Source organism: Tenrec ecaudatus, chromosome 17 (genome assembly GCF_050624435.1).
Source record: "Tenrec ecaudatus isolate mTenEca1 chromosome 17, mTenEca1.hap1, whole genome shotgun sequence".
Lineage (NCBI taxonomy): Eukaryota > Metazoa > Chordata > Mammalia > Afrosoricida > Tenrecidae > Tenrec > Tenrec ecaudatus.
Window position 1 is genome coordinate 62,373,338 of NC_134546.1, and position 16,361 is coordinate 62,389,698.

At 42.2% G+C, this 16,361-nt stretch overlaps 1 protein-coding gene and 1 pseudogene across 2 annotated transcripts in view; both read right to left on the minus strand.

Annotated features, from left to right (window-relative positions):
• Positions 1-16,361, minus strand: part of MAP2K5 (mitogen-activated protein kinase kinase 5) — a 288,293-nt gene that overhangs the window by 132,965 nt on the left and 138,967 nt on the right. For both annotated transcript variants that reach the window (XM_075535636.1, XM_075535635.1), the window contains exon 13: positions 14,413-14,461. In XM_075535636.1, the coding sequence (XP_075391751.1) occupies positions 14,413-14,461 (49 nt within the window). The remainder of the gene's footprint in view (positions 1-14,412; positions 14,462-16,361) is intronic.
• LOC142431172 (U7 small nuclear RNA) lies at positions 14,559-14,627 on the minus strand (annotated as a pseudogene).

Consider the following 16,361-nt stretch of genomic DNA (forward strand, 5'->3'; position numbering starts at 1 on the left):
GCCAAGGTCAACCTGAAGAAGCTCCAATCTTAAACTTCTACCTTAGCAAACCACATTCCACTTGTATTAATGAGGTAAATCTCATCTGAACTAATAGGCTGGATTATTATACTGGTTTTGACACCTGATTGTTGGCCAATTGTGGGAAATCCTAAGAAAGTAATGGTCAGGTTCACTTAAGGATCTTTCCATATGTCTCACTAAGGACAGTTCTCTGTAAAGGAGAAGAAGAAGAGGCGTCTGCGGAAGGGTCACACCATTCCTCCTCGTGCAACCACTTGCTGTTTCTCCTGAGAAGCGACTGTGTGAAGCACACTTTATTTAGGTAGCACACATCATTCTAGGTCCTCAGAGACATTAAGAAAGAGGCCCAAGGCCCCAGAGCTGAGTTAAGAGGCAGACTCAGAACTCACAACTAAGACTGACCACAACACTAGAGGTCTTCCATTAGGTCACCAACTACTTGCCTTTCTCATAGACTGAGGAAGTTATTTAGCCTCTCTGAGTTTTAGTATCCTCATCTGAAAATGAGGATACAGCAGTGCCTCCTTACAGGGTCAACTTGAGGGCGAAATAACATTTAGACACACAAAAGATCTCATATACCAGCGCACCGAAAGTACTCAATGATGACACGAACAATAATTATTTTTATTCTAATCTAGAAAAAAAACAGTAATAACAAAATAGGCTTTGATTCCCATAAAGCTGACCAATTTAAGTCAGGCCCTTGGAGAAAGAGGCAAACATCAGTAAGTTTTCTAAGGAAATAGAGGAAAGAAGTAGAAGGCAAAAGCTATTTATAGACATGTCTATATGTAAATATATTAATTTACAATGAAAGGGATAGAGGCCAAACAATTATATCGATGTAAAACATGAAATAACAACAATGATATATAATTGATCAAGGATTCATGAGGGTGGGAGGGTGGGGGAGGGAAGGGAAAAAAGAGGAGCTGATACCAAGGGCTCAAGTAGAAAGAAAATGTTTTGGAAGTGTTGATGGCAACATATGTACAAGTGTGTTTAATACAACTGCATGATGGATAGTTATAAGATTTGTAAGAACCCCCCAATAAAATGATTAATAAAACTATATATATTCTAAAGATTAGTATGCTAAATATCTAACTTGAAAATCAATAGTAAACACAGAAAATTTTCACTCAGTGGAAGAAAGGAAGTGATGTAAATGAGAGCAAAAGATACTCAAACTGAAGACTAAAATGTAGCGTGGGGATTTTAAATCACTCCTCAAAGCATTATTAAAATGTCAGATTTCTGGCCAAATCATTTATGAATACAAAATAAACGATAAAAACATTAAAAATACATAATTAAGCTTTCTAATTTCTACACCTGTCTCTCCATTCTATTTGGCATAATGTTTTACCTGAAGATACATCTTTTACTTAAAAAAAACTTTTACTTTCATACTAGAGAGGGGTGTAAAAGATGACTTCCAATTAAGCAACACAGCAAAAAATTCCAAGAGAACAACATCATTCTTAGAAAAATTTAACTCGTTTTCTTCATCCCCAATAGGCATCGACATAAACCAGTTTCATACACTAGCTGGTCACCAACCTGTACCAACAGGAATAACCTAACCATCCACCATCCAGGTCTCCCCTCTCCCTCTCTGCTGAGCTCCTGCACCACAAGGTTTGCCCAAGTGACAGAGCCGTGAGTGGCGCTGTCCGTGGGGCTGGGTGAGCCAGAGATTTTATCTGTCTGGAAGTTTGGTAGGGTGCTGTAAAGATCTGAGAGTTAGCACATACACTGGCCACACAGCAAAGCAGAGCTAGGAGCGACCTGCTTTCCCTTCTTTTCCCTCTGAGTCTGGGCGTGATCGGTTTCTCCACATCGTCATCAGCATGAGGTGTGGTCCCTATCTTTATAGGCTAATCATGCTGAGAGGTTGCAGGGAGACTTCGTTGTGCTTTGAGTTTACATTTTGCTGATGGAATGATGCTAAACTTCGTTTCCTGTACGTCTTTGCCACCTGGTTGTCCTTTATGAGCCCTGGGAGCAGAATGGTTAAAGTGCTCGGCTGTGAGCCCAGAGGTTGGTAACGTGAACCACCAGCCGCTTCAAGGGAGCAAAGCATGGCAGCCTACTTCTGGAAAGATTTCAGCTTCAGGAGTCCGACGGCGCCCTTCTACTCTGTCTGACTTGGGTCTGTGACTCAGAATTTGACTGGAGGGCAGTCGATTTGTGTTTTTTTGGTGGAATCTCTATTTGTTCATCTTCTAATTGGGACTGTGTGTTTCTACTGCTGAATTTTGAGTTCATTATATATTCTAAACAGATATTCTCCGTAAAAGAAGATGTTTAAGTGACGATATATGGGTTTCTCGTCTCTTGAAAATCATTTGAAAATCATTACCACAAGCCCAGAAATCCCCAATGATCTCCTGAGGCAAAGAGAATGAATGACCAGCATGGGCAAGGAGACTTCAGTCCTGGAAATGTTCATTTGTGTGGATAGAGCTGGAGAAAAACCAACAACTCAGAGTCATTAAACTAGTTTGTTTACCTCAGCTAATGGGCTAAGTCTTTTTTTCCCCCTTCCTTGCAAAAACAGATATGTTCATGAGTTATGATCTGCTGCATACTACAACACTGGTCTCTGATTAATAGTTATAAAGAACAATATGTAAAGGGTTCAAAAACAGGCTCTAAGGTGCTTCCACTAGTGGTTGGCTCCCCTTCTAGACACATCTGACTGAACCCTCATTGAGGGCAGGAGGCGCCCACAGCGCTTATACGATCTTTATTTGGCTGAGCTTGCCTTTAAAGGCAAGCGGGGTGGTGCCTTTAAAATTGATTTGGATTACTCATCACTAACTAGTTCTTTGTCATAATTGTAAGGAGACCTGCAAAAAGCAAACATGTGGGTTAAAGTATTTAAAAACTCATTAAGAGCTAAGGTTAAGCACAAACATGTGTACCTTTACCATAGAGGTTGTTTTGAAAGTTGTGTGCAAATTGCATTTCTATTCATAAATAATTTTAAACAGATTAATTTTTATTTATAAGTAATACTTCTCACCAATTCTTTTCCTTAAAGCTCCACTTTACCTAGAAAATAATCATTCTCTAATTTATTTTTGCTATGAATCCCAATCATTTTTACAAATTCTTCTAACATCACTACCTTGACATAAAAATTGCCTTCCGATATAATAATTATGTGCTATAACACAAATATTCTCATAACATTAAAACTCACTTTACATTAATTTCATTAAAAGATAACAGTATATATACCTTATGGTATGCTACTTCAGTCATGGACTTCTGAATGTTGGCTATTAGAGAGATCTAAGTAATCACCTACTTGCCTCTCCAAGTTCGCGTCGCAGGCAGGCAATCAGGGGACTGTACAACAAAGCCCTATCTGCTCCGTATAACTTTCTAAGGGGAATCAAATCAGCACTGCACAGTGGTGGGTAACAGCTAACTAAGGTCACTTTGCCCGTTTTCAGAGCTCTAGATCACTGCCAAGGAATTTCTCTCCACCCACCTTTTTTCTAACACAGAATCCTTAAACCATGAGGGATTTTCTCCCACCCCAACTCTCCATAGTTACTGAGCTGCTACACCGAACTGGGTAAGATTTTTCAGGAGCCATGGGGCTCTGGGGCCAATGACACAATCACCAAGACCCTTCCAAAGAATGGTTTGCATGTTTGGGGGAGGAAACATCTAAGGAGGAACTGTGATCGCACTCTGAGCTAGGAGAGGATGGCCCTCTCTTGCTCTCTATGTAGTAAAATCCACCCTTCGTAGGTATACACAAACATTCTAACAAACACAGCCACGCTGCCAACGCCGCCATCAATACAAACAACGCTTTCAACTCCTACATGTAACCAAACCACAGTTCCTTTTGAGTCCTGGCCCTGCCGCCCCACTTGGCATGCAATGCGTGAGATTCGCCCATGTTGTTGCCATGTATCAGCAACCTGTCCCTTTTGACTGCAGTGGGTCATCCACTATAGGGATGGGCCCACTCACCTGTTCAGCAGTTGAAGGGCATTGGAGATGCTTGTAGTTTGGAATTATTTATGATGAACGAGCCACTCTCCACGTGTCTTTGTGGGGATGTGTTTTATTCTCAAACCTCTAGAGTGGGGCTGCTACATGGCATGGTAGGAAGTTGCTTCCCTATCTTCCACAGGGGCTGTGTCACTTTGCATGCTTATATCTCTGCCACTCTATAATACGACCAGCTTCCTCTTTATTTTAGTGGACTTTCTGGTAACAGAAAAAAGACAACCTGACACCAGAAAAGTGTTAATATTTAAGCAATGTTGATGCTTCTTTCTCACAAACCCCACAAACAATAGATTGCAAGTCTATTTTTCAACTAAAAGATCATTTTATTGGAGGTTTTTACAGCTCTTATAACAATCCATACATCAATTGTATCAAGCATATTTGTACATACGTTGCCATCATTATTTTATATTTACTTTCTATTTGAGCCGTTGATATCAGTTTTTCCCCTACTTTCCCCCCTCTCACCTTTGTGACCCCTTGATAACTTATATTATTTTCATATATTATACCTGCTGCCGTCTCCCTTGGCCCACAGTTTCTGTTGTTTGTCCCCCTGGGATGTGCATGTGTGTGGTTGTGTCAATTATTGCAGTCGGTTCCCCTTTCCTCCCCTCCTTTTCCCACCTTCCCTTTACCCTCCTGGTACTGCTACTCCCATTCCTGTTCCTGGATTCCGTGTGTCCTGAGCTCTTATATCTGTACCTGTGTACATGTCCTGGTCTAGCCCGAAATGAAAGGGCAGACTGGGGTCATGATAGTGGGGGATGAGGAAGCCTCCAGGAACCAGAGAAACATTGTGTTTCATCAGTGCTATCCCGCTCATCCTTTCCTTGTGACCCTTCTGTGAGGGGAGGTCCCATTGTCTGCAGATGGGTTTTGGGTCTCTGCTCCGATCCCTCTCATTCTCAACAATATGTTTTTGCTTGTTTGTTTTGGGTCTTCTGATGCCTTTTAACCCAATCCCACTGACACAACATGATCACACAGGCTGGTGTGCCTCTTCCTTGTGGGCTTATTGCTTCACTGCTAGATGGCTGCTTGTTTAACTTCAAGTCTTTAAGACCTCAGACACGGTATCTTTTGATAACTGGGCACCATCTGCTTTCTTCACCATATTTGCTTAAGCATCCATTCTGTCTTAAGCGATCATGCTGGGAGGGTGAGCATCACAGAATGACAGGCTGTTAGAACCAAGTGTTCTTTTCTTGCATTGAGGCGGGGCTTGAGCAGAGGCCCAAGGTCCATCCACTACCTCAGGGTATTGCCATACAAATATACTTACATAGGCCCAAACCTCTATTTTTATGAATTAATGTACTTTCATAAGGACACACCTATGTTTATACCTCTATCCATAGCTTTGCTTCCTAAATCTTTGCTCTGTTTAGATCACGTCTATTGACTCTACATTCAAAATACACCCAGAATCTGACTTTGTCTCATCTCTTTGACGGCTATCGCCCTGATCTGCAATGCTGTAACTCGCCTGTTTTATTCCAACAGCAGATTCTACTCGTCTCCCACAGCCAGCTGCATCCCATTAAAATACAAGTTAGATCATGTTACTTCTCTGCTAAAAGCACGTGTGGCTCTTCGCTTCAGGAAAAGCCAAGGTCCTCTCATCAGACTCTGCTCCACAGGCCTCTCATCCACAGGCCTCCTGGCTGGTCCAGGCACTCTCAAGAGCACATTCCCACCTCCCTCGAGGCTTCTGCTCTCACGGTTCCTCCACGGATCTACTTGCCTACTGCCAACTCCTCCTTCAAACCTGTGATCTTTACTGGGAGGTCTACTTGATCAACACTGCCACCTGCCTAGATCTCTGCTATCCTAACACCGCTTTCCTCCATATCACTCATCACCTTCTAGCACATTCTATTTACTGTGTAGTGTGTGTTCCGTTTATGGTCCGTCTTCCAACCTGCACCGTACTTCGGTTGGCCCCAGGAACATAAAAATCTTTTGTTGTGTCCCCGATATACACAAGCGCTTAGAAGAGTGCGCAGTGCATTTCCGCATGAGCGTGGGAACTAGCAGCATGCCTTGGCATTTAAGGAAGCATCAATGGGAAGATCTGTGGCAGGCCAAGAGGAGAAATGAAAGTCAAGCCAAGGATGGCAAACATTTCTAGCACACCTGCTGAACCTACACCGCTGAGTTTTTCTGAACACAAATTTATTTGGACAGTATTGGGTTTCCAGAATTTCTGCAGAAAGGGGTGGGGGACTCTCTTAGTAGTGAACATATTGAAGATAATCGGGCTCTTATGTATAAAAATTCAACTCTTCTTGATGTGACTGAATTATTGAATTGTATGATATGTGAACTATGTGCCAATAAACGGTTGGGTGGGAGTGGGAGAAACAATATGAACGTATCTTAAATAACAGTATTATTGTTTTTTGTCAGGTATTTAATATTTTTCATTCATATTTTAAAACTCTTCATGTACTTCTTTTATTATTGTTCTTAATAAGTATCAACTGTGTGAAATAATAGACTACCTTTCTGTAACATACAGCAGTTCTCTAGGTTTATGCTTCCTATAAACTTTGGTGTCTGTGTGAGGCTGCCCCAGCTTGATTGCCAATTTTTTTTTTAATCTAAGTTCTAGTCTCATTACCCTTCCTTTTCTATTTTTTATCCTCGGGGAAAGAGAGAGCAGTCACTGCCAGGGCATTCTCACATCTTCCAAGGAAGTGGCATAGGTGTGAATCTCGTACTTCTGTTTGATGTGGGTAAGGTGGCTATGCCGAGCGTGGCAGGTTTATTGAGACGCAGGGCTCTCACCCCATTAGTGGCGATGCGCGTTTTGAAGTGAAGCTGTGACGTTTGCTGAAGGTTGGCTGTGGCCCGGCAGACGCTCTCACTGCTCACGTTCCTTGTTTCACTCACAGGCAGTAGCGGCCGTGCTTATACAGGGCTCACACACATGCCGTCTGATAAACACAGTGTTCCACAGTAGTTAATCTTGGTAGAACTTTCACACATGCGCAGTGATGTCCTCACGCACTGCCACGGGCTTGGTTAGCGGAGAGACAAGCTTTTCGTAGCCTTTAACTAGCAATGCGGGAATCATAGACTAGGCCTTGATTTTGTGAGTGGGCTATTCTTATTTAGTAGCTAAGGTGGTTAATCCAGTTATTAGACCATAAAAAAACCTACATGCCTGGTCTGTGTTATCGGCACCAGTGTTGGGCAGCTTATATCATAATAATGGCCCACAAGCCACCAACTCTTAAAAGAAAACCGCAAAACGACGTTAGCAATAAAACCTGAATGACGACAATACTTGATGAATCATTATGAAGAGCCACTCTTGTACTTTAAGTTCCCAAACACCTGCAGTTGGTAGAACACACTACTACATATATGACCCAGCCTCCTGGGTCAGTTTCTCTTCCAAGCCACGCCCTTTAAAGGAAGACTCAAGATTTACGACAACTTGCTAGGAATGCATCAGCCACGTCTTATACATTCCATTAACATATTACTAGTTTTTACAGCTAAAAATCCTAGACCCCTTTAAGTGTGAGAAACTGCTATCGCCTCTCTCTAAGCAATGGAGCGTATCTCCATTTCTTAATCTTTTAACATGCATGCTCATAGTTACCAAGCTGTTTTTCTTTCTCCTCACCTAGTTTTTAGGGACAGCCTTTGGCAGGAAGAGAATGTCGACGAGGGGACACAGGCACTCATTCCCGGACAAAGGAGGGAGGGTGCTCACTCACCGGCATCTCTCTTCCCCCATCAGTTTTCACGGTCTGCACACACACACACATCGGCCCCCGGCCCCCCTCCTGTACAAGGACCCCTGGCTTTGATTTGACAATGTGACACATACTCCGCTAGAATTCCCATCATCATCCACTTAGAGAGGGCAAAAATGAGCATGTGTGCTTTTAGGAAGGCACAGCAATGGGTTTATATAGCAAAAGTGTATAAACAAGTATATTACCTGTTTAATTGCCTTAGCTGAACTTAAAAGCTCTGATCTTTAATTGCCTGATTGAACTGATCTAAAAAGCTACAATTTTTTAATCAAGGAGAAAATTAAATAGCTTTTTGGTAAATAAAAGGCATCTTTAATCTTATTTTTATGGAATCCAAGTTATTAAATATGGACAAAACCTCTAAAATATTGTTAATAACTGCTCAATCTAGAGTAGATTTCTCATTACAGTGCTTTACAAAGTCTTCAGGGACACCGGGTTTTTTCCACTCTTCAATAAAAACACATGCTTTTAAATCCAGATGTAAAAGTTTCCATCAATAGATAAGACACTCAAAAGTGCACAGATATATTTAATGGGGTATATTACCACAGTAGACTAGTTTCTCGACTTGAGAGGCCATCAGTACAGGGAAATAACTTCATCCCCACTAATCTTTCCATCTAGACAGAGACAGGTGGACCTCACTCACTGGCATTTATTTACAACCGAAATTCCTTGTGAGATTGTGGTGGCCCACTTTCAGGGCCCCCATTCAGTCCCTTCTCTATCTTTCCCAACAACTGGTGGGATTTTATAGCAGGTTATTCTCTGTGGAAAGTGGGCTGGCCGGCACAGAAGGAAGGAAAAAGTATGGGCTCAGGACACCCCCTTGCAGCCTCCATGCCCTCAGTCAGCAAACCACCATGAGCAGAGAGCAGCACTGAGTGAGCTCTTGGCTTACGTTGCATCTTGAGCTGGAAAGAAAGACCTACCTGCCCCTGAGGGCTCTGTCCACCAGGCTTGCACACAATGGTCAACTGCGTGTATGATGACTACAATAAACTTAGTCTTTATTTTATTGAGAATATGCACCGTCAAACACACTAATTCCATTTTTTCTACATGTTTACTTCAGTGACATTGATTATAATCTTTGAATTGCGTATCTATTCTCCTCCCCCACTAACATAAATCCACTGCCTGCTAAGTGTCTATCCAGTCTTTTAAGGTGTCAATCCATCCCATAGAGAGGGCTGTTAAGAGTATAATACTTTAAGCAGATATTTTTTAGCAAGTTGAGATAAATTATTATTTGGTGTTAAGAAGCCTTCAGGGGATATTTTTAATATTTTTTAAAGATGAACTCAAGGCAATAGTCTCAGGGTTTATCAAACCCCCTTGGCTTTTGAAAGTCTTGATTCTCTGATAATTTGACATTATGCTCTGCATATCCCTCCTTTGGATCAGAATTCCTAGCAGAACATTGGACTGAAATGTTCAGTCATGGTAGCTGGGCCACATGCTACTCTGGTCTCATGGCAAAGGAGGCGGTTACTCATGGAGGCCGTGTCTTCACAGCTTGCTGCTATTCCCGACTACTCCTTCCTCGGTTGCTCCCAACGAATGGAGACCCATTCCTAAACTTTATTCTGAGACTGAGACACAAATCCACTTGAAACATGTCTACAAGATCCCCATTTCAGTAGAAAAATTCAGCTTCCCCCTAACCAGAGTGAAACTAAAACCAAATAATTTATACCTCAGAAATATCCGAGGTATGCTCCCTTATCAAGCTCTGATTTCAAAGAAGGGGGGAAAAGATAACTGCAGAATAACTAAAGTGTATCTACCTCTCCATCATACTTCTTAGTGCTACTAAGTTTCCTCACAGAAAGCAATAGCTAGAGGGACTGAATACAGTCTAGAATTATCCTGTACTTGCGTACAGGATGTTCATTTGTTCTCCAGAGAATACCAAGATAATCTTGGAATGCAGGACCAGTCTCAGGCTCATCTTAATAGCATCACTAGCAAAGTACTTCAAAACAAAAAACGTATTGTGATTAAGGTGAAGGTGTACTGAGCAGCTCATCAGTTTTACACTCAACAATTTCTACAGTTTATTTCAATGTATCCATTTCAAGTCCCTCAAGTACTGTCCTTATATCCCACTCTCTCGGGGATTCCCCGCTCCACCCTCCTCCTTTCCTGACCTTTCTTTTCTTGCCCTTGGGTGAAGGCTGCTCTTTTGATTTTAAAGGGTTAATTATCCTAACACAGGGGTGAGGACGGGGATCATCAATCTCTATTGATCAGTAAGACTGTCTCTTTCATGAGTCTGAGCTCTGTTCTACATTTTCTGTCCAGCTTTATCCAGGACCTTCTAATGGGGTCCTTTTCATTAGTCCTAGCTGGGCACCATCTAGTTCTGCTGGTCTCAGGGTTGCGGAGACTGATGCCTGCGTGGTCCATTAGTCTCTTGAACTTATTGTTTCCACGTGTCTTCGGGTTTCATCCCCCTTCTTTCCTCCAGAGAGGGCGAGGCTAATATCTGTACCTTCGATGGCTGCTCATGAGCTTTTAAAACCCTGTTATACACTAAGTAGAATGTAGACAATTTTTTCTATGAATTATGTAATGCCAATTAACCCTAGTGTCCCCTGAATCTATAGCCCTGAGCCCTGGGGCCCAGTAATTCATAACCCCAAGGCGTTTGGTTAAGCTAATTAGCTTTCATAACTTTACCCCCTGTATGATCCATGAATACACACACACACACACACACACACACACACGAGTGTACTCCCACTCCCCCTCCAACAACTGCAAAGCTTGCATGTTCACACGAACATCCACCCACAGACCACTATTACTGCAGGATTGTGTATATAACACGATTTGCCTCCGCATGCAAAGTCCGTATGATGAATGAATCCTTTGCTAGTGAAAATGGAGATTGCCCTCGAGTTCTTCTGTCAAGTAGATAGCAGATATCTATAGAAATCAATGAAATAACAGCAGCCGACTGCTTGTTTAATCTTATTAAAATGACTAAAACCGTTTTTTTGTTTTGTTTTTTTTAAAATCATTTTATTGGGGACTCATACAATTCTTATCACAATCCATACATCCATCCATTGTTTCAAGCACATTTGTACATTTGTTGCCATCATCATTCTCAAAACATTTGCTTTCTACTTGAGCCCTTAATATCGGCTGCTCATCCCCCCCCCTCATGAACCATTCATAATTCATAATTTATTATTATCTATAACCGTTTTAAAGGTAGGTGGGTGTTAGGAATGACGATAATATAAGTAATAAGTAATATTTGCGGGGAGTACCCCGGAAAACAACAACAGAAAAGAGCTCCGCTGGACAGAGCTTTCTTCGAAGGCGGTTTTCCTGCCAGTTGAGCTATGAGCAATTCGTTTTGAGTTAGTGCACCCAGCGGTGTTGCCTGGGAAGCTTCTCTGGTCACAATGATTTTTTTTATAAAAGCAAGTTTGCTCGACTCTTGTTTTGTGTGATGGCAAATTTCAGAGAACAGTGTGCAGCTGTGAAATTTTGTTTCCTGCTTGGGAAAAATGCCACAGAAACTGTTGTGATGCTGAACACAGCTTACAAGGACAGCGCTATTGTAAAAACTCAAGTGTATGAATGTTTTTCTCATTTAAAAAAAGGTGAAATGTAGATGGATGACAAATCTCCTTTAATGTCCATTACCTTCCTAAATGGATGACAATGTTGACTCAGTGCATTTGGAGTTTGTTCCACCAGGTTAGACTGTTAATCAAGTTTTCTATTTAGAAGTTCCTAAAAGATTGTGTCTCCCCATCCAGGGGGAGAAAAGTAGAAACCAGAGGGAAAAATGTATTGTGATTAAGGTGAAGGTGTACTGAGCAGCTCATCAGTTTTACACTCAACAATTTCTACAGCTGTTGCTGTGAGATTTCAAAATAATTAATCTACAATCTATCAGGGGGCCACGAGGGTTGGGGTGGGGGGGGGGGACAAAAAGGAGCTAATCCCAAGGGCTCAATGGAAAGTAAATGTCTAGAGAAGAGACAGAATATATGTATGAATATGTCGGATATAATTAATGTATGGTTTGTAACAAGATAAGAGCCTGGAATAAAACGATTTAAAAAATACTTAAACAAACAAAAGATTGTATAACTGTGCAACAAAAAAGGGTCTGATTTGTGGCAGATGGGGGGACTGGTTTTGCCACCATGACAATGTACCTGTTCTCACGCCATCTCAGTGCATCACTTTAGCAAAAAACAGCATGCCTCTCTTGCCCCACGTACCTTCCTCGCCTGAGCTCGCTTTGTGCGACTTCTCTTTGTTTGCACTAATGCAGAGGGACGTGAAAGGACAGGGATGTGATGACACAGAAGAGGCAAAGAAAAAACAAGGGAGGTGCTGTCAGCCATCCAAACAGATGAGTTTGAAAAATGTTTCCAAGAATGAAATCGCAGATTGGACAAATGTATTAATTGTAATGGAGAGTACTTTGAAGGTACTAAGGTTATTTTATAAAAAATTTAAATACATAGCTTAGGGGGAGGGGTATCTAGGTATTTTGGGGGGTTCCCCCTTGTAAGTCGTGTTCTGTTAAACACCAGTCAGTCTCAATCTTGGTGAGAAATAATGCTTTATCTTTCACCCACCCAACTTATTTACATACATATTTACAGCCAGGGAAAGTAATACTGACACAACTGAGCCCACACTCCCTAAATCGACATTTCGCAGCAACTAAACTCTACAAATAAGAAGTGGCTTTAAGTCTTTGGCTTACTATTCCATTTCATCAGCATACTTAACTCGAGGAACTAAATGCACATCTTACTTGTCAAAATCCGGAAAGCCCCTTCACACAGGGGCAGAGAATGAGAAGAGTTTTGGAGTATGAGGATTCTGAAGCTGCTACAACAAAGGTAACCCGGAGCGACAGATGTAGCGCCACCAGTAAAGACGGCAGCTGCTTATTGCTCCCCCTTCTCTTATAGTTTATCCCTTTATAAAAAAAGAATTTCTTTTAATCACATCTAATGTGTCTGCTGTTACATTGCCCAACTATGCACAAAGCTAGGAAGAACAGATGTGTAAAATTCAACAGAACTGTTAGGAAGTTGCTCTGCTATAGTCTGCGTCTTACTTAATACTTGGCTCCAAGTGAATCCAGACATTCTGAAAGGGAGGCTCCTTTCCAACGTTCAACCATGATCTGATTAGTCTCTTATCTGCTCTCCTCCTAGACCAGGAGACTGCTTCTGATGCTTTCACCAATTCCTCGGCTAAGGGAGAGGGTCAGTCCTCACCTAACTTCAGCAGAAGATGGAGGTCAAACTCACAGGCCCGCGCCTTCCAGACTTCCTCCCAATTCTGACATCAGCTGTCCTCCTCAGAGCACCCCACTCTTCTGCTAGGCTCAGTCACTGACTGCAAAGGCCACATGGAACTCACAGAACATACTGAGCATGTGGCTTGTGAGGGAAGGATTAAGTTTCTATTCAGGATGGGGACCAACTTGGAAGTAAAGGGATCCACAATACAACTGTCGACCAGTTTCCAACCAAGATCCTCAGCTCCTTCTCCCACGCCTCACTCTTTGTGATGAATACTGCCCACAGGCAGGTATGCTTGACCCTCTGCTGCTGGGCCTGACCTCTTTCCTACTAGACGAAATGGGACAGCTCCTTCACACCACCAATATGTGTCCAGAGGCATCTGACTCCACTAGCAAACCTTCTGCCCACAGGCGCTCAGCTCTCGTTCCATAGGGTGGTAAGCTCCATCACAGCCATCACATGTTGGTTTCTTGGTCTCTACTGCTTGCCCTGCCACTGTTCTTGTCACTGCCACTGCCACAGACGCTTGCCTTCTTCAGGGTTGGCACTTGCTCTTTGCTGGGGTATAGGAGGTTCTCAGCACAGGGGTCCCCCGTCCAAAGGATACCCTCCACTCCTGGCTTTTCTTGATGGCAGTGAAGTCTTTCTAAACTCTGCAGGATTAGCTTACTGATAAACCCCTCCCTCCCACCAATGCCATGAACTGACCAAACCCCTCAGCAGGCCACCTTATTTGCACAGTGCACTGCCCAGTCCCTTTGCAAGACCGAGGCCTCGTAAATGTTCTTGGCCAAAGACACACTCATAGAAAGGCCATATGCAACAAGAAACCCATTGCACTGCACCTGTTTTATGCCTCTTGTTGACGGCATATCAAGCGCTATGGCTTGGAAAATTAATAAGATGAGGGCACACTATGCTATTGAAAGTGAAGTCTGTGGGCATTTATACTTTCATAAAAATACAAAAAGTGAGCTCCTATTATTTACAAATACCATGAAATATCGTTTTATATGTTTGTGAACTATGACTCAGAAAACTATGGTCACAAGTTTATCATCTCAAAGGGAGTACTTTTAGGAGAAAGTACTTGAAATAAACATAACATTTATAAAGCAATTTTCTTATGACCACAGAATATATGTTCAGGCTTAAATATCAGATGACTTATTCACTTTTAACATAGGAGTATCTGGAGGAAACGTTCTCCCACCATTCTCAGGGAAAAAACATCTATATTTAGAGTTTAGAAGTCCAGTACATACCTCTATGTAAAATCTTTAAACTCCACAAATAGGTAAGGCCTTTAACAACCTAAATTTAGAACAGAGAAAACACAATTATTATTTTTATAGGGAATCTCCCACATTTCAAATATATAATCATAGCAATGTTTCTTTCTTTCTTTTTGTGGGGCGTTTTCTGAAAAGAAGACGACCGGAAAACCTGCTAGACAAATTCTAAAAGAGCTGTAAATCTCAACTGTTTCTGTACAACCTCAAATGATAAGCATTTATTGAACATTTCTCTTTTCGGTTCCATGCTCTACTGGGATGCCTTTAAACGGCTAACGAGGTTCTGAAGATAAGGCTCCCCAAGAGGAAGGAACAAGCATGTATGCAGGTGAGATGGCCTGGCAGTGCACGTACTACATTCCTGGGATGGTGTAGATGAGGGAAAAGGGGGGAAAAAATGGACAGAGACTTTCACTTTTTATTTTCTGTACTCCTCTATTTGAATTTTTTAAAATCACGAAATTCAAGGCAGCAAATTGTATGAGTAAGTGGGTAAAATATGAGTGTTTCAGCGTGGTGAAAAATTCTGTTATATTTTAAATTCATTTCCCAACAAATGTTGCCAAGATCCATTATAGACACGCCTTTATCCACGGGTGGTCAGGGAAGGTCTAGCTGCTGCTGCTCAGGAAAGGGAAGAAAGCCTTCAGGCTAGAGTGGAAATGGACCCGCACAGGGTTGGGGCACTGCACCCTTTAAAATATCACCGCCACACACGACCAAGAAAGGCTGGGGTTGTATTCTGGAGGACAGGGGACGAATGAGACACAATACTGAACCAGAATTTATCACACTTCTCCCTTTATGCTACAAAGGACATTACTGGGCAATTTCAATAAAGTGCCGGGAAGATGATCATTTCCAGATCTTGATTACTACAGAGTGATGACGATGTTCTTATGAAACATATGTACTCGGGGGTAAAGAACCACGATACGTACAACTTGTTCACAAATGTTTCAGGGAATACAAACAAAAGTAAACTCGACATGAATGTAACATTTTAAGCAAATGTGCTAAACAGATGATGCTTGGGAATCTGGCTAACACGTTTGTGGAGACCCTTTGCACTATTTTCCACAACTTTTCTGTAAGTTCCAAATAATTCTAAAACAGGAAGCTACCAGATATGTTCACATATATTTTAGATACTGGGGTAGAAAAGATCAAACCGTATCCAGATGATTTTCGCCAGTTCGTCTGATTGGAAAAAAGAGCAAGTGTAAGAGGGGTAGCTTAGGAAATGCTGAAAGGCAGGTCAATGCAATGAAATGCAAAAAAAAAACCAATTAGATTTGGATTCTTCACATTTATAGCCCGAGTCCAGAATAATTCATCAGATGAAATGTAGAAAAATATGTTTCCAAGTGCTGCCTTCTAATGGAAAACTTACTCAGCATTTGTCATTAAAACCCCCAAAACCGGCAGAGGGAAAAAACTACTACAGACAAACATTCCGGGGGTGAGGACCAGGTAGTATGCAAGGGACCAGACCAAATCCAGGGACACACATGGTAGACAACTAAAAAGGAGGTGGGGAAAGGAAAAACAAATAATAATAAAGAAATGGGTAGCGGAGGCATGGGGCGCTAACCCACCCAAGGGGAGGGTACTGTTTATATCTCCATAAGGAAAGAGGGACCAGACTGCAACCCAGTGCTCCAAGGTGTGAATGAAACATGCTGGCGTGGAGTAGGGAACCAGTGGAGAGGTCTGGGGAGTGGGCCCAATCCCAACTACTAAGTGGACACCTCCCCACAGAAGAATTTATTTCAGAGGATGGCACTGAATCTGCAGCTCTAGGAGAGGGGCATATCTGAGCAGAGCACACGGGAGCAGATGAAGGGGGAGGAGGAGAGAGCGGAGCACATCCTGGCCCACCAGGCCGTGAGGACGATGTTCCCAATTAGAGCAGCCAG